Source organism: Oryctolagus cuniculus, chromosome 11 (genome assembly GCF_051225735.1).
Source record: "Oryctolagus cuniculus isolate XC-2025 breed Fujian yellow rabbit chromosome 11, ASM5122573v1, whole genome shotgun sequence".
NCBI classification, from domain to species: domain Eukaryota; kingdom Metazoa; phylum Chordata; class Mammalia; order Lagomorpha; family Leporidae; genus Oryctolagus; species Oryctolagus cuniculus.
Window position 1 is genome coordinate 118,814,747 of NC_142877.1, and position 22,470 is coordinate 118,837,216.

General features: G+C 63.4%; 1 protein-coding gene across 4 annotated transcripts in view; it reads right to left on the reverse strand.

Moving 5' to 3' along the window:
- Positions 1–22,033, reverse strand: part of TTLL1 (TTL family tubulin polyglutamylase complex subunit L1) — a 34,085-nt gene extending 12,052 nt beyond the window's left edge. For 2 of the 4 annotated variants that reach the window (XM_070053005.2, XM_070053004.2), the window contains exons 1-10: positions 21,877–22,033; positions 20,021–20,093; positions 16,714–16,830; positions 12,679–12,887; positions 11,182–11,362; positions 8,193–8,327; positions 7,521–7,629; positions 3,378–3,521; positions 1,255–1,341; positions 423–586 (exon numbers count right to left, since the gene is read on the reverse strand). In XM_070053005.2, coding sequence (XP_069909106.2) covers positions 423–586; positions 1,255–1,341; positions 3,378–3,521; positions 7,521–7,629; positions 8,193–8,327; positions 11,182–11,362; positions 12,679–12,887; positions 16,714–16,826 — 1,142 coding nt within the window. In that variant the 5' untranslated portion in view covers positions 16,827–16,830; positions 20,021–20,093; positions 21,877–22,033. Of the gene's footprint in view, positions 1–422; positions 587–1,254; positions 1,342–3,377; positions 3,522–7,520; positions 7,630–8,192; positions 8,328–11,181; positions 11,363–12,678; positions 12,888–16,713; positions 16,831–20,020; positions 20,094–21,693; positions 21,833–21,876 lie in introns of those variants that run through there. The other 2 variants (XM_070053008.2, XM_070053007.2) reach the window with 1 other exon arrangement.
- Between the last annotated feature and the right edge of the window lie 437 nt (positions 22,034–22,470).

A 22,470-nucleotide genomic window follows, 5' to 3' on the forward strand; every position in this document is an offset into this window, starting at 1 on the left:
GCCCTCGCGGCGGGCGGGGCTCCCGTTCCGCTGGCTCCACTTCCGCACTTCCTGTCACTGCTGCGGAGTGCGCCCCCCAGCGGCTGGGACGGGAAGTGCACTCCCACGAGTGAAGCCCCCCCAGCTCGTGGCCCGTGGGAAGCCACAACACCGAGCTGCTGTTACCATTCTGCTTCCTTCCCACTCTGTAGGACAGACTGTGTTCACCCACTTAACAGGTGAGCAAACTGAGGCCGAGACAGTTGCAGCGAGCACCTTAACGTCCGCCACACGGGGCGAGGGGGCGGAGCCTGCGTCCACCCTCCTCTGCCTGCCGCGCGCGTGCCTAGGGAGCAGGGCCAGTGTCTAGCAGCCGGCGCCTTCCGGCAGAGCTGGGAGCCCGGTGCCCCGCCCCGCCCCGCCCCGCCCCGCCGCACACTCACAGGATCTCATAGTTGCCCAGCACCTCTCTCGGGGGGGACTTGTTCCACTTGCAGTCCGGGACCTCGCCGTTGGGGACGGCGATGTTGAGGGTGTCGTTGATGAGGTTGTACTTGAGGATGCGGTCGTTGGCGGTGCTGGAGGTGAGAGACGGCGACGCGTTAACCTGCGAGGCAGAAAGGGACCAGAGTTCTTCACGCGCGCCCTGGGAGCAACGCGAGTGCAGCGCCCGCTCGGCTCGGGGAAGCTGTCGGCTCCTGGCACCCAGCGCGCACCTCGTACGGAGGCGTTGCGTCAGCCGCCTTTATTAGCTGCTAAGTGAGATACGAACATTTAAGGGCAGAGTTAAGACGACGACCCACAAGGAGTGGGAGCGCCCAGCCCTGTGCCCCTCAGAGGCCCTAGAGCCACCGCAGGGCACCCCCGGCACGGGGAGTGAAGCCAGCCTCAGCAGGTGCACAGCACAGAGGCCCTGCGGAACCGCCGCGCGGCACCGGACTCGCTGCGCCGGCACCTCCACCTCCTCTGCCAAAGCACAGGAACGCTCCTCCTCTGGCCCAGGGCTTCCGAGTTCGGGGCTCCTTTCCCAGATGGCAACAGGGCAGGGCCGCGGGGACAGGTGCAGAGCAGCCCACGCGCCCCCTGGAGGCCAGGCCGTTGTGGCCACCAGGTCTCCAGGAGCCGGACCACAGCCCCTCTGCCCGCCCTGGGCCCACCGGCACCGCACTGCCACCTCGAGCGCAGCTACCTGTCACCCGAGCCTGGCCCGAGCGCGCTTGCGGGGGGACGGCTGAGGCCGCGGGCGCGGGGGCGGGGCAGGTGTGCAGGCAGTACCTCGATGAGCCAGGGCTTCAGCTTGTCGTCAATGATGATGTCGTAGCCGTAGCACTCGAAGCAGTGCTTGTCGTTGTTCATCACCGGCTGCGGAGAGGGAGCAGCGCGTTACACGGCCAGCATCGGGGACGCAGCCCCAGGCCAGCACCCCGAGCCCAGCTCTGACCGCCGCCGGCCAGGGCTCCCAGCTCCACTCCAGCCTCCACAGGGCGCAGGGATGGGGCCGCTCCCTGCAGATCAAGGGGGATTACGGCGCAGTCACTGGTGTCTCCCCGGCACTGATGCTGTCCTGTGACCGCCTGTTCCCGTCCCGGGCTTCCAGGGACACAGGAGCGAGACTGTGGCCTCTGCTCCCAGCAACAGAGGCCAACCCTTTTCCTCGCTGCCCATGAACCTCGGGCTACGTTTCCCTCCCTTTTCACCAGACACAGCTGAGGCTGTGCTCCCAGGACCCGGGGAACCACCAGTGCTTGTCTGCAATGCAGAGTCCTGGGCCTTCGCCAGCCCGGGTTCAGGGCTCGGGGAAGGGCCCCACCGTCAGTCATCTCACTGCACCCCCCAGGCAGTGTCCCAGAGACACACCAGCGAGGCTGTTTTACAAGGTGGGGGGCACAGAGGCCCTGCCTGGGCAAAGCCTCCGACCTGAACTGGAGATAGCAAAGGGAGACGGCCCGGGCGCTCCTTCCCACTCCCCGCGGAGGACAGCGGGCTCCGGGCGCTGCACTCGGTGGGATTACATTTCCACTAAAGCCTGGTGTCCTGACCCTGACCAGGGCCCAGACCGCTGGCCCAGAAAGCCTGTGCAGGACAGGAAGCTGCTGACCCACGCATCACCCAGGGGTGACCCCTCCAGGGCCTCTCTGAGCCGGGGCCCACCCCCCACCGTGGCTCTCGGTCTCCAGTCCATCTGCGTTCCGGGCCCAACACCCGACCCCGCACGCCACAGCAGGCCCTGCGGGTGCACTCCCGCAGCTCCCTGGCCCACCTCTGCCACGGAGTCTGAAGATAAGCGTGCCGTGGCCGGCCGCTCGCTGAGTGAGAACTGAAGAGACCGACCCCGCCTCCAGCGATGCTCAGAGCCCTGGAGACAGCGTCCCAGCTCGGGCAGCTGAGGCCCAGGAGCCTCCCAGAGCCCCGCTCACCACGGGACTGCTCGATTAGGGAGCCATTTCCCCCGGCAGCTCTGCCAAGCCAGGGCGGACCGAGCTGGGCAGAAACGGAGTGGGACGGGCTCGTTTTTTTTTTTCTTTTTTTACAGGCAGAGTTAGACAGTGAGAGAGAGAGAGACAGAGAGAAAGGTCTTCCTTTGCCGTTGGTTCACCCTCCAATGGCCGCCACGGCCAGCGCACTGCAGCCGGCGCACTGTGCTGATCCGAAGCCAGGAGCCAGGTGCTTCTCCTGGTCTCCCATGGGGTGCAGGGCCCAAGCACTTGGGCCATCCTCCACTGCACTCCCGGGCCACAGCAGAGAGCTGGCCTGGAAGAGGGGCAACCGGGACAGAATCCGGCGCCCCGACCGGGACTAGAACCCGGTGTGCCGGCACCGCAGGCGGAGGATTAGCCTAGTGAGCCGCGGTGCCGGCCACGGGCTCATTTAACGAGGCTGCCGGCACTGACGGGCTCACGGCTTCTAACTTCCCAACCACTCAGCTGCCCTCTGCAGAGCAGGTGCACACCCCGCCCGCACTGGGGTCACGGCCCAGCCCCCACAGCGCGGCACCCGAGGTCAGAACAGGCCGGAGCTGCGGACAGTCACCAGTGAGGCGGTCGCGGGGCCTGGGGAATCCCACCTGAGCCCAGAACGCCACGCTTGTCCCCACCGTGTCCCACCACCGGAGCCATCAAGGCACCCGCAGGCCTCGATGGGACACGACGTGGCATTAGCCCTCAAGATCAATCTGCAGCAATGCACTAGGCCCTGGGTTCTTCCGTCTGAGTCTGCACCATCAGGCAGAGGCCAGTGGAGCCGCACGCCGCGCAGGGAGCCGGCAGCCTCGCTCCCTCACGGGCCAGGAGCACCTGTGTCTGCGTGGACAGGTAGTGGTGGTGCAGGAGCAGCAAGCCCTGCCCCCGGAACCGCCACCCTGGGCTCCGGCTCCCGGCCGCGCCCCCGCCGCCACTCACCGCCACGGCCTTCAGGGACTGCACGATGATCCAGTGGATCTCGTCGAAGAGCTTGCTGGTCACCTCCCGGCCGCGGGTGCTCTCCAGGTACAGCCGCAGGTTGCTCACCGTCCACTTGCCCCCGTGGATGTGGTTGTAGTCCTCCTGGGGGCAGAGGGGCGGGGCTCAGGCTGCGCACCTGCGGTGTGCTCTGCTTCCTCCAGCGTCTCTCCTCCAGGGCCTCAGGCTGTGGGTGACGCAGCCAGCAGCAAGGCAAGCGTGGCCCTCTACCCACGGGACCTGGGCCTCCAGGAATGCGCTTACGTGTGTATGCATGTGTGCATGTGCGTGTGTGTATGTGTATATATGTGTGTATATGTACATAATAGGATTAGCCTATTGAGCCACGGTGCTGGCCATAAAAGAAATATCTTTAAAAAAATTTAAGGGGCAGGTGTTTGGCACAGTGGTTAAGACATTGCCTGGGGGACTGGCGCTATGGTGCAGCAGGTTAACACCCTGGCCTGAAGCGCCGGCATCCCATATGGGCACTGGTGCTAGTCCCAGCTGCTCCTCTTCCCATCCAGCTCTCTGCTATGGCCGGGGATAGCAGTAGAAGATGGTCCAAGTCCTTGGGCCCCTGCACCGCTTAAGATGGTCCAAGCCCTTGGGCCCCTGACCGCTTAGGAGACCTGGAAGAAGCTCCTGGCTCCTGGCTTCGGATCGGTGCAGCTCCGGCCATTGCGGCCATTTGGGGAGTGAACCAGCGGATGGAAGATCTCTCTGTCTCTACCTCTCTAACTCTGCCTGTCAAATAAATAAGACACAGCCTGGGGTGCCTGCATCCTGGTATCAGAATTCCTGGGTTCGAGTCCTGGCTCTGCTTCCTGTTCCAGCTTGCTGCTGATGCACACCCTGGGAGGCAGCAGGTGACGGCTCAAGGAGCCGGGAGACCCAGACAGTTCCTGGCTTCTGGCTTTGGTCCAGCCCAACTCTGGCTATTGCAGGCATGTGAGGAGTGAAGTGGATACATGCTCTCGCTCTCTTTGCTTTTTTTTTTTTTTTTGACAGGCAGAGTGGACAGTGAGAGAGAGAGACAGAGAGAAAGGTCTTCCTTTGCCGTTGGTTCACCCTCCAATGGCCGCCGCGGCCGGCGCGCTGCGGCCGGCGCACCGCGCTGATCCGATAGCAGGAGCCAGGAGCCAGGTGCTTTTCCTGGTCTCCCATGGGGTGCAGGGCCCAAGCACTTGGGCCATCCTCCACTGCACTCCCGGGCCACAGCAGAGGGCTGGCCTGGAAGAGGGGCAACCGGGACAGAATCCGGCGCCCCGACCGGGACTAGAACCCGGTGTGCCGGCGCCGCAAGGCGGAGGATTAGCCTAGTGAGCCGCGGCGCCGGCCTCTTTGCCTTTCAAATAAAGTATTTTCCAAGATTTATCTACTTATAAGGCAGAGTTGCAGAGGCAGGGCCAAATGGCCCCAACAGGCAAAGCTAGGTCAGGCTGAATCAAGGAGCTTCCTCCAGGTCTCTCATGGCGGTGGCAGGGGCCCAAACATGTAATGTGCGTTCCCAAGCACGTTAGCAGGGAGCTGGATCAGAAGCAGAGCAGCTGGGACCAGACCTGGTGCTTACATGGATGCCAGCGTCCCAGGAAGTGCCTAGCCTGCAGCCCATAATGCCAGCAAATACATTTTTAAAACGGGCATCAGCAGCTATAGTTTCAGTTCTGCAAAACGAAACGGCTCTGGAGCTGACTGGCGGTGCCACAGCCTGGAACCCGCTTAACTCCCCGGAACTCCCCGAGCGCTCCCAAGTGGTTACAACGGGCACAAGTGATTCACAAAATAAGTAACAAAGAAAGGAAAATCATCCGGAAACATAACCACTGTCTTGAGAGAGCAGATACTGAGAGCAGCTAGATGTGTCCCACCTTTGGCGTGCAGGAATGTTAATTTATCAATTACCTAAACCCCTGAATCCCATCAACCGCAGACGTCTCAGCTGAAGACGCACCCTGCAGTTTCTGTCCCCTCCCTGCTGCTGAGCCTCCTCCCAGCCTGCCCATCCTGGGCCCCGATGCAGCCCCACGGGCGCTGCGCACTCCTGGCCTCGCCGCCCGCGCTGCCCGTCGGAGTTCCTGACAACACCGCGGCGCCCATGTGCCGTCTTCTTCCATGGCTCTGCCATGGAAGCGTCTGCCCAAGTTCAAATGCGGGTTTCTCAGAGCCACCACTCGGACGTGGCCTCGTGTGAGGTCTATGCACAGAGCCACGAGGGAGCCCAGTGCTCGCCGCGCTCTGCGGGGCCAGGTGCACGGCGCCTGTGTGCTCTCCTCCTGCGCGTCTGCACAAATGGATTCTGCTTCTCAGGGACAAACGAGAAGGGGCCTCCCAGCTTCAGCCTGGCGGCCTGGGTGGGAGGCCGGGTCTCTGCCTGGCGCCGGGGTGGGCTCCTGGCGGCCATGACCACTGCTGCACTGAGGCGTCCGCTGTCACTGCCTGGCCTCCGCGGAAGCTGCTGGCTCTGTGCAGCGCCGGCCGCACGGCCAACTCGCAGCCTGCCTGACGCCCAGGGCAGCCGTTCCCTCTGCTCCACCCTTCAAGGTCATGACAGCACCGCTGCCGTGGTGAGCTCACGGGTGAGTGGCGACCCCTGTCATCTCAGGGCCCACAAGGTAAAGCCCATAGCTCCACGGGCAGATGTGAGGCCCGAGGGGTGGGTGGTCTGCCCACGTCACACAGGGAAGGACGTGGTGAGCAGGAGCCCAGCCTGGTCTGACCAAGCCCTCCCGCGGGTTCCTGGGAAACAGTCAATGTCTGTGTGGATTCTAGTCCTAGGAAGACCACAGCATCCACGTAAGCGGCTTCAAGTAGGAGAGCTTCGCCGAGAAATGAGACCTCGAGTTTTGGTTGGGACTGGATCAGGGCCCTGAGCCTGAGCTGGACCCAGCAGGCCCTGTGCGTCCTGCCCTCGCCCTGCTGCCCACGCTCCTTCCTGCCCCAGGGCCTTGGCACGCTCTGTCCCCTCACCGAGCACCCTGCTTACGCTTCAGATCGCAGCTCAGCACCTCTGCGGAGAAGCCCTCCCGCCCGCCCGCCGGGCTGGGGCGGCCTCAAGCCTGCTCTTCCCTGACAGCCAACAGCTCGATTTGCAACCGCACGTCCAGCAGTAACGCCGCATCACCCGACGGTCGCCTTCCCCGTGAGACTGGGGACCAGGGAGCTCACGGCCCCCGCTGCACCCTCAGCACTCGGCACGGGGGCAACCCACAGGGCGCTCAGCGGGCACCGGCTGAACCGATGGACGATGGAGCCGGAGTCGCGGCGCAGGCGCAGGGGCTCGGGTGCAGTGGGCTAAGCTGCCACCTGAGACGCTGGCGCCCCACATCAGGGTGCAGATTCGAGTCCCGGTGCTCTGCTTCTGACCCGGGGCAGTGGCTGATGGCCCAATTATCTGGGTCCCGTCCTTGCTACCCACAGGGAGACGTGGATGGAATTCAGGCTCCTGGCCTTGGCCTGGCCCAGCCCCGGCTGTCACAGGCACTCAGGGAGTTAATCAGCACGCTCTCTGTAACTCTGCCGTCCAAGTGAGTAAAACGTTCCCTGTTCATAAAGGAGTCGTCGAGTCTTCCCGCGACGCTCCGAGGTATACGCGGTCCCCGGGCTCTGCTGGCTCCACGACGGTGTGAGTGAGGCACGCCCAGCGCTGCGGATTCTGACCTTTCTCCCGGCGAGGGCCATGCGGCACAGGCTCCCCCGTGACGCCGGGAGGTGGCGCTGCCGAGCCAGGATGCGCACTGGGTCCCTGTCTTCCACTCAGGCTATTTTCAACTCAGGGTGGGTTCGGGGACTCTCATCTCCTTTCACAAATGGGGAAACTGAGGCTTGGGAGGCACGTCGACTCGCCCAAGGTCACAGAACCAGAAGGGTGGGCTTGACCCCGAGCCTTCTTCCTCCAAGTGCCCCCAACCCCCGCCGCAGGCTGGCACCCACCTCAGAGGCCCCAACACAGCCACCCTTGAAGCCCGGAGCCTCCCGTCAGTGCCAGGGCCTCGGGTCAGGATGCACCTCGGACTCCCGCCCCGCCCGCTGTCCTCTCCCAAAACAGGGAAAGGCAGAAGCCCGCCAGGGCAGTCTGGCGCCCCACCACGTGGACGCACTCACCCCGTGTTTCTGAATGGCCACGTTGGTGAGATGCACGAACATGTTGTCCAGCTCGCTGGTGCTCGGGGTGTACCTGACCGTGCAGAACCGGCAGAAGCCCAGCTTGTACCTAGGCGGAACCGGGGCGACCGAACTGTGAGAAGCATCAGAGACTCTCTCCTCCTCTACCAGGCGGGGCTTCCTGCTGAACTCTTGTAAAGACCTTCTCGCTGGGGGCCCGAGCTGTGGCACAGCAGGTTAAGCTGCTGCCCACAATACTGGCCTCTCATACGGGCGCCGGTTCGAGTCCAGCTGCTCCACTTCTGATCCAGCTCTCTGCTAATGCACCTGGGAAAGCAGTGGAAGATCCCCAGGGCTTGGGCCCCTGCCACCCTCGTGGGAGACCCAGATGGAGCTCCAGGCTCCTGGCTTCAGCTTGGCCCAGCCCTGGCTGTTGCAGCCACTCTGGGAGTGAATCAGCGGCTGAAAGACCCCCCCACCCCGTAACTCTGCCTTTCAAACAAGTAAACGAATCTTTAAAAGAACAGAAAAGGACAACACCCGGTTGCTCACGTGCAAGACTCCCGCCAGCACCCGGTTAGCCGCTCCTGTCTTAGGGCCAGCCACACCAGGCCCCGCGCAGACGCGGTGCCAGCGCCCCCCACAGCGGTGCCAGCGCCCCGGGGCTCTTACATGTAACAGCGCAGCGGGCGGTACGTGGACACCAGAACGTACAAGCGCAGGTCGAACTTCCTCCCGCCGATCAGCAACGGGTTGTTAATGTACAGGGAGATCACGTAGGCCTCCTTGGTAGACTGCGACACAAACCTAGACACGTGGGGGCAGGGCAGGGTTAGACAGCAGACGACGCGGCGCCAACGGCACGGCCCCAAGGGAACAGTGCTAAACGGGACTGCGCTAAGATGACAATTCCCTGCCCTACAGAAGACACTGGTAGGGGAGTGAAGAGACAGGGAGGAAACACCTCCCGGAGACAGAAGCCACGAGGCGCTCCTGACCCAGAGAACGCACACAGCCCCACAGTGAAAAACAACCGACACAACAGAAAATGGGCCAAAGAATCAACCGAGACTCAGCGAGGACGAGACGGGGACGGCGGGCAGGCAGCCAGGGGGCCTGCCCTCTGGACGGCACCGGGCACCCTGCACACCTGCCGGGCAGCCCGAAGCCACGCCGCGGCCACCGCCGAGCTCGCCCTCACTGCCTTGCGCGGATGAGCAGCGCGTGAGCCACTCGGGAAGACAAGCTGGTGGGCTCCTACCAAACCAGCCCCGGTCTCACCACTCCTCACTGCTCACCAAGGAGAGGAGGAGTTACGTCTGCAAACCTGCACACGGACGGCAGCGGTCCCTGCTTGGCCGTCAGGAGGGGAACGGCTCGATAAACCGTGTACCCAGAGGGTGCATACTACTCAGAAATAAAATGAACTGAGCTGATAAACCATGAGGAAACATCGACGTAGAGGACTTACATGCAGAAAACATTAAACAGGGGCCGGCGCTGTGGCCTAGTGAGCTAAGCCGCCACCTGCAGTGCCAGCAGCACACATCAGAAAATCGGCTGAGTCCCAGCTGCTCCACTTCTGATCCAGCTCCCTACCAATGCCCCCGGCGAGGAAGACGGCCCAAGTGCTTGGCCCCGGCCACCCCATGGGAGGCCTGGGTGGAGCGCCTGGCTCCTGGCTTCAGCCTGGCCCAGCACTGGCCATTGCAGCCATTTGCGGATTGAACCAGTGGGTACAAAATCTCTCTTAATCTCTCTCTCTGTCACATGCCCCTTCAAATAAATAAATAAATCTTTAAAAAAAAAAACCTCCTATGTGTGTCGCTAGGGGAAACAAGTCGATCTGAAAAGGCTGCATCCAGTAAGACGCCAACATTCTGGAAAAGGCAAAACCACGGATCTAGCGCGAGGATCCACGGCTTCCCGAGAGACGGGGACAGAAGGGGTGAACACGCAGAGCACAGGGACTTCCAGGGCAGCGAGACGCCTGCGTGGCACTGTGACAGTGGACACGCCTCACCGCACGTCCATGCAGACCCACGGCGACCCCGACGCACACTGAGGCGCCTGCTCTGCGTGGCACTGTGACAGCTAACATGCCTCACCGCACGTCCGTTCAGACCCACAGTGACCCCGATGCACACTGAGGCGCCTGCTCTGCGTGGCACTGTGACAGCCAACACGCCTCACCGCACGTCCGTGCAGACCCACGGCGACCCTGATGCACACTGAGGCGCCTGCTCTGCGTGGCACTGTGACAGCCAACACGCCTCACCGCACGTCCGTGCAGACCCACAGTGACCCTGATGCACACTGAGGCGCCTGCTCTGCGTGGCACTGTGACAGTGGACACGCCTCACCGCACGTCTGTGCAGACCCACAGTGACCCCGATGTACACTGAGACGCCTGCTCTGCGTGGCACTGTGACAGCCGACACGCGTCACCGCACATCCGTGCAGACCCACAGTGACCCCGACGCACAATGAGGCGCCTGCTCTGCGTGGCACTGTGACAGCTAACATGCCTCACCGCACGTCCGTGCAGACCCACAGTGACCCTGATGCACACTGAGGCGCCTGCTCTGCGTGGCACTGTGACAGCTAACATGCCTCACCGCACGTCCGTTCAGACCCACAGTGACCCTGATGCACACTGAGACGCCTGCTCTGCGTGGCACTGTGACAGCCGACACGCCTCACTGCACGTCCGTGCAGACCCACGGCGACCCTGATGCACACTGAGACGCCTGCTCTGCGTGGCACTGTGACAGTGGACACGCCTCACCGCACGTCCGTGCAGACCCACGGCGACCCCGATGCACACTGAGGCAGGTCCACTGTTTCTGTGAGCCGGCCAGGCTGGCGGGGACGGTGTAGTGGGGGGGGCCGGCAGGAGGCGGGGTGGCCCTGCACATCTGTTCCCTTGTGCAATGAACCCAAAGCTGCACTAAGACACTGGATGAAGTTGACGAAGGTTAAAACCTGCATTCAGTTGATGGGTCACAAGCTCCCCGCTCTCACAAGACTGTAAAACATGAGATCCACTGAGCTGGTACCGGTCAGACTGGGGAGGAACGGGGGGTGGGGGGGCAGGAGGGACACTCCCCCCCAGGGGACAGCACACAGCCGCAGGACAGGCCCTGGGAGCCCATCTGGGGAGCTGGCCCTCGGCCTGACGCATCAGGGAGCTGGAAAGTGAACTGGTCTAAGCTTCCTACGCTGACAGGCGTCCCCGCCGTGGGCCCCGCACGAGTCCCGTCCCCGGCAGAAGGATCAGCCTGAGTTACTTCTGAGCAGCCAAGGGTACCTCATACGCTCCTGACCCGACTGGTGCCCTGGCCCACGATCCCGCCGGCGTGGGTGTGCCTGGCTGGCACTCCCCCCTCCAAGCGCTGCGCACGGTTAGCACACTTCCTCCCCACCACAGCCCCGTGACGGTGACGCTCCTACCGTCCCCGGCTCGCTCGGATCAGACCCAGGAGCCCAGGCCGAGTCCAGGCCCCGAAGCCCAGGCTCCCCGCCTCGGACCCAGAGTGGCCTGCCCCACGCTGCCTGCGGCTCGCCGCGGGGGCGTCCGCGGTGCTGCTGGGCAGGCCAGCCTCTGGCCCCGAGAGTGAGCCCGGGCGGGCGCGAGCCAGGCGGCCGCGGGCGCACTCACGAGGACGTCTTGCTGTCGCGGGACCACTTCTTGATCTGCGAGAGCTTGTTGATGAGGAAGATGCCCCTGCCCTGTGCTTTCCCGCACGGCTTCATGATCCACGTGCTGGATGGGCTCTTCCGGAACTCCTCCACAAACAGGCTGTAGTCTGCGGGCAGCATGTAGGTGACCGGCACAAAGTCTGCAAGGCAAGACGCCCAGCGCTGCGGAGGGCCGGACCAGGACAGCCAGATCTGCAGTCGGCACCCAGGTCCAGCCAGCGATGCCTGCCCAGGACGGACACGCGCAGGAGGGACACAGGCAGGAGGGACACGCGCAGGAGGGACACGCGCAGAGGGACACGCGCAGGACGGACAAGCACAGGACACACACAGGAGGGACACGCGCAGGACACACACAGGACATGCGCAGGATGGACACGCACAGAGGGACACACGCAGGATGGACACGCACAGAAGGTCATGCACAGGAGGGACACACACAGGAGGACACGTGCAGGATGGACACGCACAGGACAGACACGCACAGGAGGCACACGCACAGAGGGACACACATAGGACAGACAAGCACAGGACACACACACAGGAGGGACACGCGCAGGACACACACAGGACATGCACAGGATGGATGCGCACAGAGGGACACACGCAGGATGGACACGCACAGGACAGACACGCACAGGAGGCACACGCGGAGGGACACACTGGAGGGACACACACAGGACACGCGCAGAACGGACACGCATAAGACACACACAGGAGGGACACACACAGGAGGGACACGCACAGGAGGGACACACACAGGACTGACATGCACAGGAGGACACGCACAGGACGGACACGCGCAGGAGGGACACACACAGGAGGGACACGCACAGGAGGGACATGCACAGGACACGCGCAGGACGGACACGCACAGGAGGACACGCACAGGACACACACAGGAGGGACACACACAGGACAGACACGCACAGGAGGGACACACACAGGAGGACACGCACAGGAGGACACGCACAGGAGGACACGCACAGGACACGCACAGGAGGACACGCACAGGGGGAACACGCACAGGAGGACACACCCAGCAGGAACACAGTCTATGCGCGTCCTGTGCACAGGGCGAGGCCCTCAGCTCTGTTGCTCACGGCCACCTCACGCTCCTCATGGAGCAGAAGAGGAAACTGAGGCCCGGAGTGTGTGTCCAGGACTCCGCACAGGCAAGGGGCCCCAGAGGAGGCAGCCGTCCTCCCCGAGCGTGGCCAGCCATGCGGGTGCCCACAGGGCCATGGCAGGGTGTGGCCTCCCAAAAGCCCCTCTGGCTCATGCTAAGGGTACACCCAGGAGCTCACAGAAACTTGGACACAAAATGTGAACCAAACAGGGGATACCAAAACCCAGACACGGCCCCCACCGAGGCTGTGTGCCCCGCAGTGAGAACCTCAGCCGTCCACGGAGGCCGCGAGACCGCGAGGCCGCGAGGCCGCGGGCAGGTACCAACCCAGGTAGAGGTATTTCCCGTTGTCATCTTTCTCGGCCAGCGGACTCCCTTCTTTCTCCAGTTCCTTCCTGTATCTCTTGATGTTCTTCACCATCAAGTCCTTCCGGGTCAGCTCGTAGTGGTTTGGGAAGTGGTTGACGATCTGATCGTCCGCGAGCCGGTATCCGGTCTCCACGCTGAACACGTTCCGGATGGTCTGCACGCTCATCCTGGGGGGGACAGCCGGGCACAGGCCCGAGGCTCAGCGTCCACATCCCACCCAGCTCCATGCCCACGGAGTGGACGCCTGGCTGCAGGGGCACACACTGCACAGCCAGGAGCTAGCAGCGACCTCAGCTGTCCCCGGGCAGGAGCGCCCTGAGCAGGCGTCTCACGCGTGGCTGAGAACGCGGACAGGCGACAGCTCCGGTGAGCAGTCACACTGGCAGGTGGTGGCCTTGACGGTTGGTAACACCGAGCTAGGGGCTGTCCCCTCCCAAACTCACATGGAAATTATTTTTTAAAAACACTCATTTACGTATTTATTTGAAAGGCCATGTTATAGAGACAAGAGGGGGAAGCAGAGAGAGAGGTCTTCCATCTGCTGGTTCATTTCCCCAAATAGCCAGAAAGGCCAGGGCTGGGCCAGCCCGACGCCAGGGGCCTGGAACTCCCGCCAGGTGCCCTACGTGGGTGGCAGGGGCCCCAGTGCTTGGCTACAGTCTGCTGCTTTTCCAGATGCATCAGCAGGGAGCTGGACTGGAAACGCCACGGCCGGGACGCGGAACAGCGCTCACAGGGGATGCCGGCATGGCGGGCGGTGGCTCTGGCCCCGCACATGGAAATCTGATCACTGTCAGGAGACAGCAGGGGGACTGGGTGGGTGCTGGGGGATCATCAGGGCTCTGCCCTCTGGATAGATTCAGCCGTTCATGTGACTGCCGGGCTAACAGGCTCTCTCGGGCGTGGGACGCCGTCGAGCCGGTTTGCCAGGCCTCTCAGGGGCTTTGTCCGTCGCCAGCACACCCTGTGCTGCCTCAGGAGTGGCAGCCAGACGTCTACCACGGCATGTAGCCCCTGGCCTTGCAGCTGAGAGCCAAGACAGTCCTCTTCCCAACTCAACGGGGGCGGGGAACACCCAGCCACGGGCCGTGTAAGGCCCTGCCAAGGCAACAGGGCGGGCCCAGAATCCAGTCCATCTATAGCAGGCTTATTTTTAAGCTGATAGCTCCGTATGCTCCATGAATGTGTCGTAAGTACCCAATGGCCCTCGACAGAATGTTCCCCAGCCCTGCTTTTAGCCTACCCAGGGGCAGGTGTCTGGCCTAGCAGTTAAGCTGCCGGCTAAGATGCCCACATCCCTTGAGGCCAGCGTTGTGGCTAACGGGTTAAGCCACCGCATGGGATGCTAGCATCCCACCTGGGTGCCAGTTCGAGACCCAGCGGCTCCAATTCCAATCCAGCTCCCTGCTAACGCACCTGGGAAAGCCACAGAAGATGGCTCAAGAGCCTGGGCCCTAGCACCACGTGGGAGATCGGGAAGAAACTCCTGACTCTGGCTTCAGTCTGGCCCAGCCTCAGCCACTGTGGCCATTTAAGGGATGAGCCAGTGGATGGAAAACCTCTCCCTTTCTCTCTCTCTTCCTTTGTGTAACCCTGCCTTCTGCATATCTTCTAAAAAGAAAAAAAGACTAAGAATGAAGGCTGTACCCCACCTCACAGTGCCTGGGTTTGAGCCCTGGCTCCATCCTGACCCCAGCTTCCTAATGAAGTGCACCCTGGGAGGCCACAGGTGATGGCTCACGTACCGGGTCCTGGCCACCAACGTGGGACACCTGGAGTTCCCAGGTGCTGGCTTTGACCTGGCTCAGCTCCGGCTGTTGCAGGAACTTAGAGAGTAAACTGGCGGATGAGGGCTCTCTCTCACTCGCACTCCACGTGATATCTGCACCCAGATTCGGCAGGTCAGGGGCCCTGAGTCAGCTCTGCATAACCTTGGAGAACCCACTAGGGACAACAACCTTGAAAGACACAGGGGTTCCTTCTAATCCTCAGGGAAAGCCACAGTCCCCCTGCCACCCTCCCAGCCCCTCCAACCCCACAGGGGGCCGGGGAGGAGCTTGTAGGGACGGGCCAGCAGCCCCACAGGACTCAGAGCCATGGGACAAGGCAGCTGTCTCATGGCTTCTCCCGCCAGGGCCCCTGGTCCCCCCAACCCCGGACCCCACAGCCCCAACCTAAAGAGGAGCCTACAGCACCCAAAGATTCCTTCTGGCTGCACGGTCATTGGAACAAGGGAACCCACACGCACCGGGCAAGTCGCCTACGTGAGCACCTCGGGCCGACAACCATTCTACTGGATCGCCTGGATTTGTGGACGAAGATCAGGGCCGGGGTCGGCTGAGCCTGCTCCCGCTCCACGCGTCCCTGACTGAGGCCGCAGGGCAGCCGCGTCACACGCCCAGCACCTCGGCGGGCCCACATGCGGCCACGGTGGCACGAGTCTCAATGTGGCCACCTTCTGCTCTCTGGGCTGTGCCCCAAATTTCACATGCTGGAAACCTCCTGCCCAGCGCAGCAATGCTGACCTTTGACCTGCCCTCCGAACGGTCCCGTTCTCTCAGGGGTCAGTGGGTTCCTGGGGAAGCTCTGTGTAGCGCCCTTGCTCTCTTGCTGAGTGAAGTCCTTGGCCACATCACGACGCCAGGGTGAAGGCCCGCACCAGACGCCAGCACGGCGCCCTTGGAATTCCCAGCTTTCAGAGCCACGAGCCAGGATAACCCTCTCGTCTTTCGGAATCCCCAGCCTCAGTCCCGCTGTAACACCTCGCGTGGCAGCTCAGGGCCCCTGCGGGTTTCCAGTGGAGGCAGTGGAAGCTGCCAGAACCTGAGGCCACGCCTGCCGTGCACCGCCCTATCGTATTCCCCGAGGGAGAGCGCAGGCCCCACAACCCACGAGAAGGGGCCATGCCCTCACCACGTGGTGAGCCGGGGTGTGAACTCTGGCACGAACCTGCCTCCCATCTGGGCTCCTAACCCCTGGACGCACCCCATCTGCAAAGGACGCGCTAGGGCTCACCAGAGTGTGCACATGCCTGCAGCACGTGCGTTAGGAGAGGGCGTGTGTGTGCTGGCAGGTGCTAAGAGGGTGTGTGTGTGTGTGTGCCTGCAGGTATGTGTGTAAGGAGAGGATTCGCCTGTGCCTACAGGTGTGTGTTTCAGCAGAGGGCATGCGTGTGTGTGTGTGTGCGCCTGCAGGTGTGTGTGTAAGGAGAGGATTCGCCTGTGCCTACAGGTGTGTGTTTCAGCAGAGGGCATGCCTGTGTGTGTGTGTGCCTGCAGGTATGTGTGTAAGGAGAGGATTCACCTGTGCCTACAGGTGTGTGTTTCAGCAGAGGGCATGCGTGTGTGTGTGTGTACCTGCAGGTGTGTGGTGTGTGTAGAACAGTATGTGTGTGTGTGTGTGTGTGGTGTGTGTCAGAACAGTGTGTGTGTGTGTGTGTGTGTGTCCCTGTGGGCATGTGCTTCAGTAGAAAGTGTGCCTGTGTGTGTCTGCGGACATGTCTCAGGACAGTGTGTGTGTGGAGGGGGCAGAGGATGCATAAAGAAATGTCTATAGGTAAACAGGGAAGCCAAGCAGCCTGATAAATTGGGTCTGGGGGCAGGGGAAGAGAAGTTGGGAGGAGGGCAGGCGGCAGCAGGGACGGTGAGCCCCAGGGGCCGGGGGATCCACAGGGCAAGAAAGCCCCCAAGTCGCTGACCATAAGCAGCGCGCAGGAAGGTGGGTGCGGGCTCGATCCTCGCCCTGTCCCGCAGGGTCACCCCTTGTGGCCATGCTGCAGCGCCGTGGACTTGACGCCCCGGGTCAGCCACAGCCCACGTGCACGCTAGCCCTCCACAGGGCCACCAGGTGCCTTGGCCGGAACACCATGAAACGGGACAGAACAGGCAGCAGGAGAGGCCTAGGTCCCACGACCCACCCCTGCCGAGCTGCTGCCGGGGGTACTAACCACTCTCGGCAGCTTCGGCAGCACCACGAGCCCAGCTGCGGACTCACCAGTAGAAGTTCCAGTCCTCGTTCTCCGACACCTGGACCCATCCTCTCTTCTCGAAGTTATTGATGAGCACGGACTTCTCGATGTCAGTGACCCACTTCACTCTGCCCGCCATCCTCCTGCAAGAGACCACGCCCACAGGGGACACGGCTTCAGCCCCAGCTCCCTGCTCTCGGACCCCGCCCTGCCAGGGCATCCCCACTGCCCCAGGGGAGGGGCCACGGATGCCACTCAGCACCCAGTGACGCACAGATGTCACTGTGCCAAGGCTGACACCAGCTGAGCCAGGCCTAGGGGGATGGAGGCAGCAGTTCACCGATCGCCAGCCACGTAAGGAGGGCAGAGGCGGCAGCGGGAGCCTGGGCCCTGCTCGGGGGGGTGGGGCAGGCTGCCCCAGGAGCGGGCGCAGCACGACCTCCCAGGACACAGAGGACATGGGCACAGCTAACCCAATCCCAGCTCCCCTCCCCCACCCCGTGCCGCTCTGCTCCCTAGCCATGGAGAGGCTGCTTGTGCCCACCAACCACACCCCTGCATCCGACACCCTCCGCGGCTGCCCCGTGTGCCCAGGACACGCAGACACCTGCCCTCACCTGCTCCCCCACCTCCCCCTGCTCCCTCTCTTCTTGCCACACGGGACTTCTCTGTCCACTCTCGTCTACCTCAGGGCCTTGGCACAGGCTGGTCCCTGCCTGCGGCCCTCTCCCCTCGCTGTCTGCCTAAGGCACATCCACAAACTTCGTCTACACAGTCAGCCTGGTCACCAGGAACTTAGCACCCCGTAATTCCCTGTTTAACCCCCACTGTCCTGGCTGGAGGCCTTCACCGCTCTGCACCCGGGGCCCAGCTGAGCCGGGGCACGCTGGCGGTCGGTTCCCACTGACTGACCATGAGCCCCGTCTGCCGGTCCCAGTGCACAACACCGAGCACTCCCTGGCCTCCTGGAGCTTGGCGTCCTCCTGTGGACAGTCTGGCTCTCAACCCGCCCAGCTCCCAGCTCCCCTCCCAGCTGCCACCCCAGAAGGCTGAACTGGGGGCACTTCCACGGGCAGTCTCCCCAGAGACTCGGTCCACAGCGGCCAGGCCGGAGAGCCGGGGCCCCGCTGCCCCTGCTGGTGGCCTTGCAGCAGCTCAACTTTGGGGGTCGTGTGAGGGGCAAAGGCAGGGACGTGCGGCTCACACAGCTCAGGGAGGAGGCCTGCCGTGACAGCACCGCCCGCAGGCAGCAGCACCGGGGAAGGCAGCGCCCCAGCCGGGTGACGGGGCCTCCACCTGGCCCAGCCCCGGCCGTTGCAGCCATCTGGGAAGTGAACCAGCAGACACAAGATCTGCGGGCGTGTCTTAATAAATACTTAAATAAATACTTTAAAAAAAAATTAAAGGGGCCGGCGCTGTAGCATAGTGGGTAAAGCTGCCACCTGCAGTGCTGGCATCCCATATGGGCGCCAGTTCGAATCCCAGCTGCTCTGTTTCCAATCCAGCTCTCTGCTACGGCCTGGGAAAGCAACGGAAGATGACCCAAGTCCTTGGGCCCCTGCGCCGGTGTGGGAGACCTGGAGGAGGCTCCTGGCTTCGGACCGGCCCAGCTCCAGCCATGATGGCCATCTGGGGAGTGACCTGGCGGAGGGAGGACTTTCTCGCCTCTGCCACTCTGTACTCTGCCTTTGAAATAAAAATAAATAAATAAATCTTTAAAAAAATTAAAAACATGAAGAACCAGGCCCAAGGGGCCGGCCTCCGGCCTGATAATTACACACCTGCACCCCACGTCAGAACGTGCGGGTCCACGCCTGGCTCTGCTCCTCACTCAGGAGGCCCTGGAGGCAGCTACGCCCTTGTCTGGATGGAGTTCCCAGCTCCTGGCTTTGGCCCTGCCTCAGGCTAAGATACTGCAGGTATTTGGGGAGTGAACCAGTAAACCGCAGTCTTGTGTGTGTTTCTCAAATAAATAAATTTCAGTATAAAATAAAGGAAAAAAAGAAAAGCCAGACCCAAGGGAGCCGTGGTTGCCCAATTCAAACCCAGGACAGCCCTGCTGTGAAGGCTGCCTCGCCCCACACAGCCCGTCGCCTCCTCTGTGACCCCTGGCTTCAACATGATGATGACAACAGGGTCACCACACAGGGCACATGGGATCGCTCTCGGAGGTGCTGGCGCCGGGGCTGTGGCGTAGCGGGTTAAGCCACCGTCTGTGACACCAGCATCCCACACAGGCACCAGTTCAAGTCCTAGCTGCTCCACTTCTTTTTTTTTTTTTTTTTTTTTTTTTTTTTGACAGGCAGAGTGGACAGAGAGAGAGACAGAGAGAAAGGTCTTCCTTTGCCGTTGGTTCACCCTCCAATGGCCGCTGCGGCCAGCGCGCTGCGGCGGGCGCACCACGCTGATCCAAAGCCAGGAGCCAGGTGTTTATCCTGGTCTCCCATGCAGATGCAGGGCCCAAGCACTTGGGCCATCCTCCACTGCACTCCCGGGCCACAGCAGAGAGCTGGCCTGGAAGAGGGGCAACCGGGACGAGAACCTGGGGTGCCGGTGCCGCTAGGCAGAGGATTAACCAAGTGATCCGCGGCGCTGGCCTGCTCCACTTCCAATCAGCTCCCTGTTGGTGCACCTGGGAAAGCAGTGGCAGATGGCCCAAGAGAGACTGGGATGGAGCTGCTGGCTCCTGTCTTTGGCCTGGCCCAGTGCTGGCCACTGCAGCCATTCGGGGAGTGAACCATTGGATGCAAGATCTCCCTGTCTCCGTATCTCCGTATCTCTGTATCTCTCTCTTTCTCTCTCTAACTCTGCCTTTCAAATAAACAAGTCAGTCTCTAAAACAGAAAGCAGCTGCGTGGTGCTGTACAAACGCCTGGGCCTAGCAGTCCCTCACAGCAGACAGGGACCGGCAGTGGCCACACGCTGCTGGCTCCCGCTCCAGGGGAGCAAATCCCCAGGTCCCCACAGCCGCCGGCGGAGCCCCCCGAGTGGCCGAGGGACTTCCGGTTTTCACTGCGCTTCAATTTCAGCGGGGAGAGCCCGGAGTCCTGGCCAAAGCCTGGTCGTGCTCTGCCCCCTGGAGCCCGACTGCAGGGCCAGGCACTGCCCACCCCCCAGGCAACACCCATGCGGCCGCTCCCAGACTGGAAACCACACCCGAGGCCGACGCAGAAGCAAGGGCAGCACCTGGCAGCAGAGGAGGCTCCTCCGGTCTCCACCAGGCGCACCTGCCTCCAGGTGCAGGGCCCCAAACCCACCGAGGTCGCGGTCAACCACCCTCACGGCCATGCGTGGACAGACGGTCACCAACGGGTCAGCCCGGGCCGCACCTACCATAGGGAAGCATGGAGCCACAGGGACAGCCAGGTTCTCCTTGGTCTCCCCGACTCTCGCCTCTGGTCTTCACCTAAAACAAAGTTAAGACATGGACGGATGTTCAGATCACAGAATCGAGAGAGACCCCCACAGTTCACCCACGTGCACGCCGGCGCACGGCGTCCCTGTGCAGAGGGTCTCCTGGGGCCGAGGAGGTGGGACGAAGCAGCTGCTCCCTGGGCATCCTGGCCCTTCTTACCCGCAGTTTAACCATGGATTCCTTCATCTGTTATCCCACCCCCTCCCATCCACAGGGGGCTTCCTGCCGTCTGCCACCACCCCTCTCCAGCCAGCCCCTGGCCCTCCTGTCTTAGGGCTCGGCTCCTGCCCCAGATCTGCCTCTTCTCAAAGGTCACCTCTCGGGCCTCACTGCCCACCACAACATCACTTTACGGAGGGCTGCGTTAACCCACAGGGACACGGCCAGACCCGCCCGCGGTGCCTGAATCCACAGAGGGCACCAAGGCCCACAGGTACGACAGCCCTCCCATGCATACGTGCACCTTGCACTTAGAGGGGCCCAGCACAGCTCCCCTCTCCAAGTACCAATTCTGAGCACCACCAACCCCTGCTTCGGGGCCACTATTAAGTAACACAACGGTGAGTCGGCCGCAGGCACTGCCAAACCCCGGCCGCTGGTCTGGTCCACACAGCCATCAAGGGCACACACGGCGAGGATGCAGTGGCCCGGGGAAGGGGTCCCGCCCGAGGCTGAACGGCACGCAATTTGAAACTCGTGCATTGTCTGTTTCTGGAATTTTCCATTTCGTGTCTTTGGGCCGTGGTTGACCACAGGTAAGATAAAGCTACATAAAGCAAACCCACGGACAAGGGAGAGGGACTCCCGTCCGACCTCCTCCATGCTGCTCCTGTTGGACATAATGGCTTAGTCCACCGGCCCCTGGACCAGAGCCTGGGAGAAGCAGGTGCCACCCAACCATGCACGCACCCCTGCGCTCCAGGAGGGGGCCCGGGACGCTGTCGCCAGCTCGGGAAACTCCACCCCGGCTCACCCTGGCGAAGACGCGGCCTCACCCCTGCATTTGGGGCTTGCACATCTACACACATGGCCGCGTGCCGAACCCCCGGAACGCACACCAGGGGCTCTGGGAAACTCGCACAAATCCAGAAATGAGTTCCGAACAAGTGCCCTTTGTGCCAGGCGGCGGGAGAGACCCCCCCCCCCCCAGCACCCACGGAACCCCGCGGCTTTTCCAGGAGCAGGGAGCACCAGGCGGGGCCAGGCCGCCGTCACGACCCCCTGGGCACAAAGAGCCAGCAGGGCCCAGGGCTGCCGCTCAAGAAGACCCCTCCCCCGCCTCGCTCAAGCCCCCACCGGACCAGGGCCTGCGCCCTGCGCCGCTGTCCAGCACCCCATGGCGTTCAGGAGCGCAGCGAACGACCACCCGGCGACGGCACTGCCCGCCCTCTGCCCGCGCCCGCAGCCCCAGCGCCCAGCGCCCGGCCCTTCTCCCGGCGCCACACGGCCGGCTCGCGCGGAGACCGCGTCCGGCGGCGGCTCCGCGACGCTTCGGCCCCTCACCGACGGGGACACGGGCCGGCGAGAGGCCGCCCCAGACCCCCGCCCCGGCGCGCGAGCCCCGCAGAGGGACAGCAGCCTGCATTCGCACCGGGCAAGCCGGCCACAACGAGCGTCCGGAGGCCTCGGCGCGTCGGCAGGAGCTCGCGGCGGGCGCAGGCGTCGCGGGCGCGCGGGTCCGCCCAGAGCCCCCCGGGGGCGCGCGGCCGGCCCCGGCGCCCGCGCATGCGCGCTCGCCCCGCCGCCCCTCGGCGCCCCCGCGGCGGCGGCCTACCTGCGGGCTGCGAGCGCGGAGGGGCGCGGTGGAGGCTGCCCCGCGCCGCGCGCCGGCCCCGCACCAACCGCGCGCCGGCATTCGCGAGACGCCGCCGGTTGCCTCGGCGGAGCGGCCCGCTGGGCGCCGCATTCGTTCTGCTTCCGGGGCAGCGCCCTGGCAACCGAGGACGCTGCCGCCGGGGCGCGTCCACTTCCGGGTCAGGCTCCCCAGCTCCGCCCGGCGCGCTGGCGCCCTTGGAACCGGCGGTGTTAGGAAACAGGGGGCCCACACCCCTCGCCATCTTCAGGGAGCCGAGCGAGGCTGAGAAGGGTCGGGGCGCGGGCTTGAGGCCGCCGAGTGGGAGTGGGCCGGATGGGGGTCAGGGCCTGAGTCCAGCCCAGTCCCCAGCCTGCGTGCCGCCCGGGTTGGGTGCTGGCTGCACCTGCCTGCCTGGCACGGTGATTGTCCGCGTCCTATGGCCGCGTCCTATGGCCACGTCCGCATCGCAACTCCGAGTGCCGGTTCGAGTCCAGGCGCCTCCGCTTCCCACCCAGCTCTCTGCTGTGGCCTGGGGAAGCAGTGGACGATGGCCTCTTGGTCAGCTTGGACCCC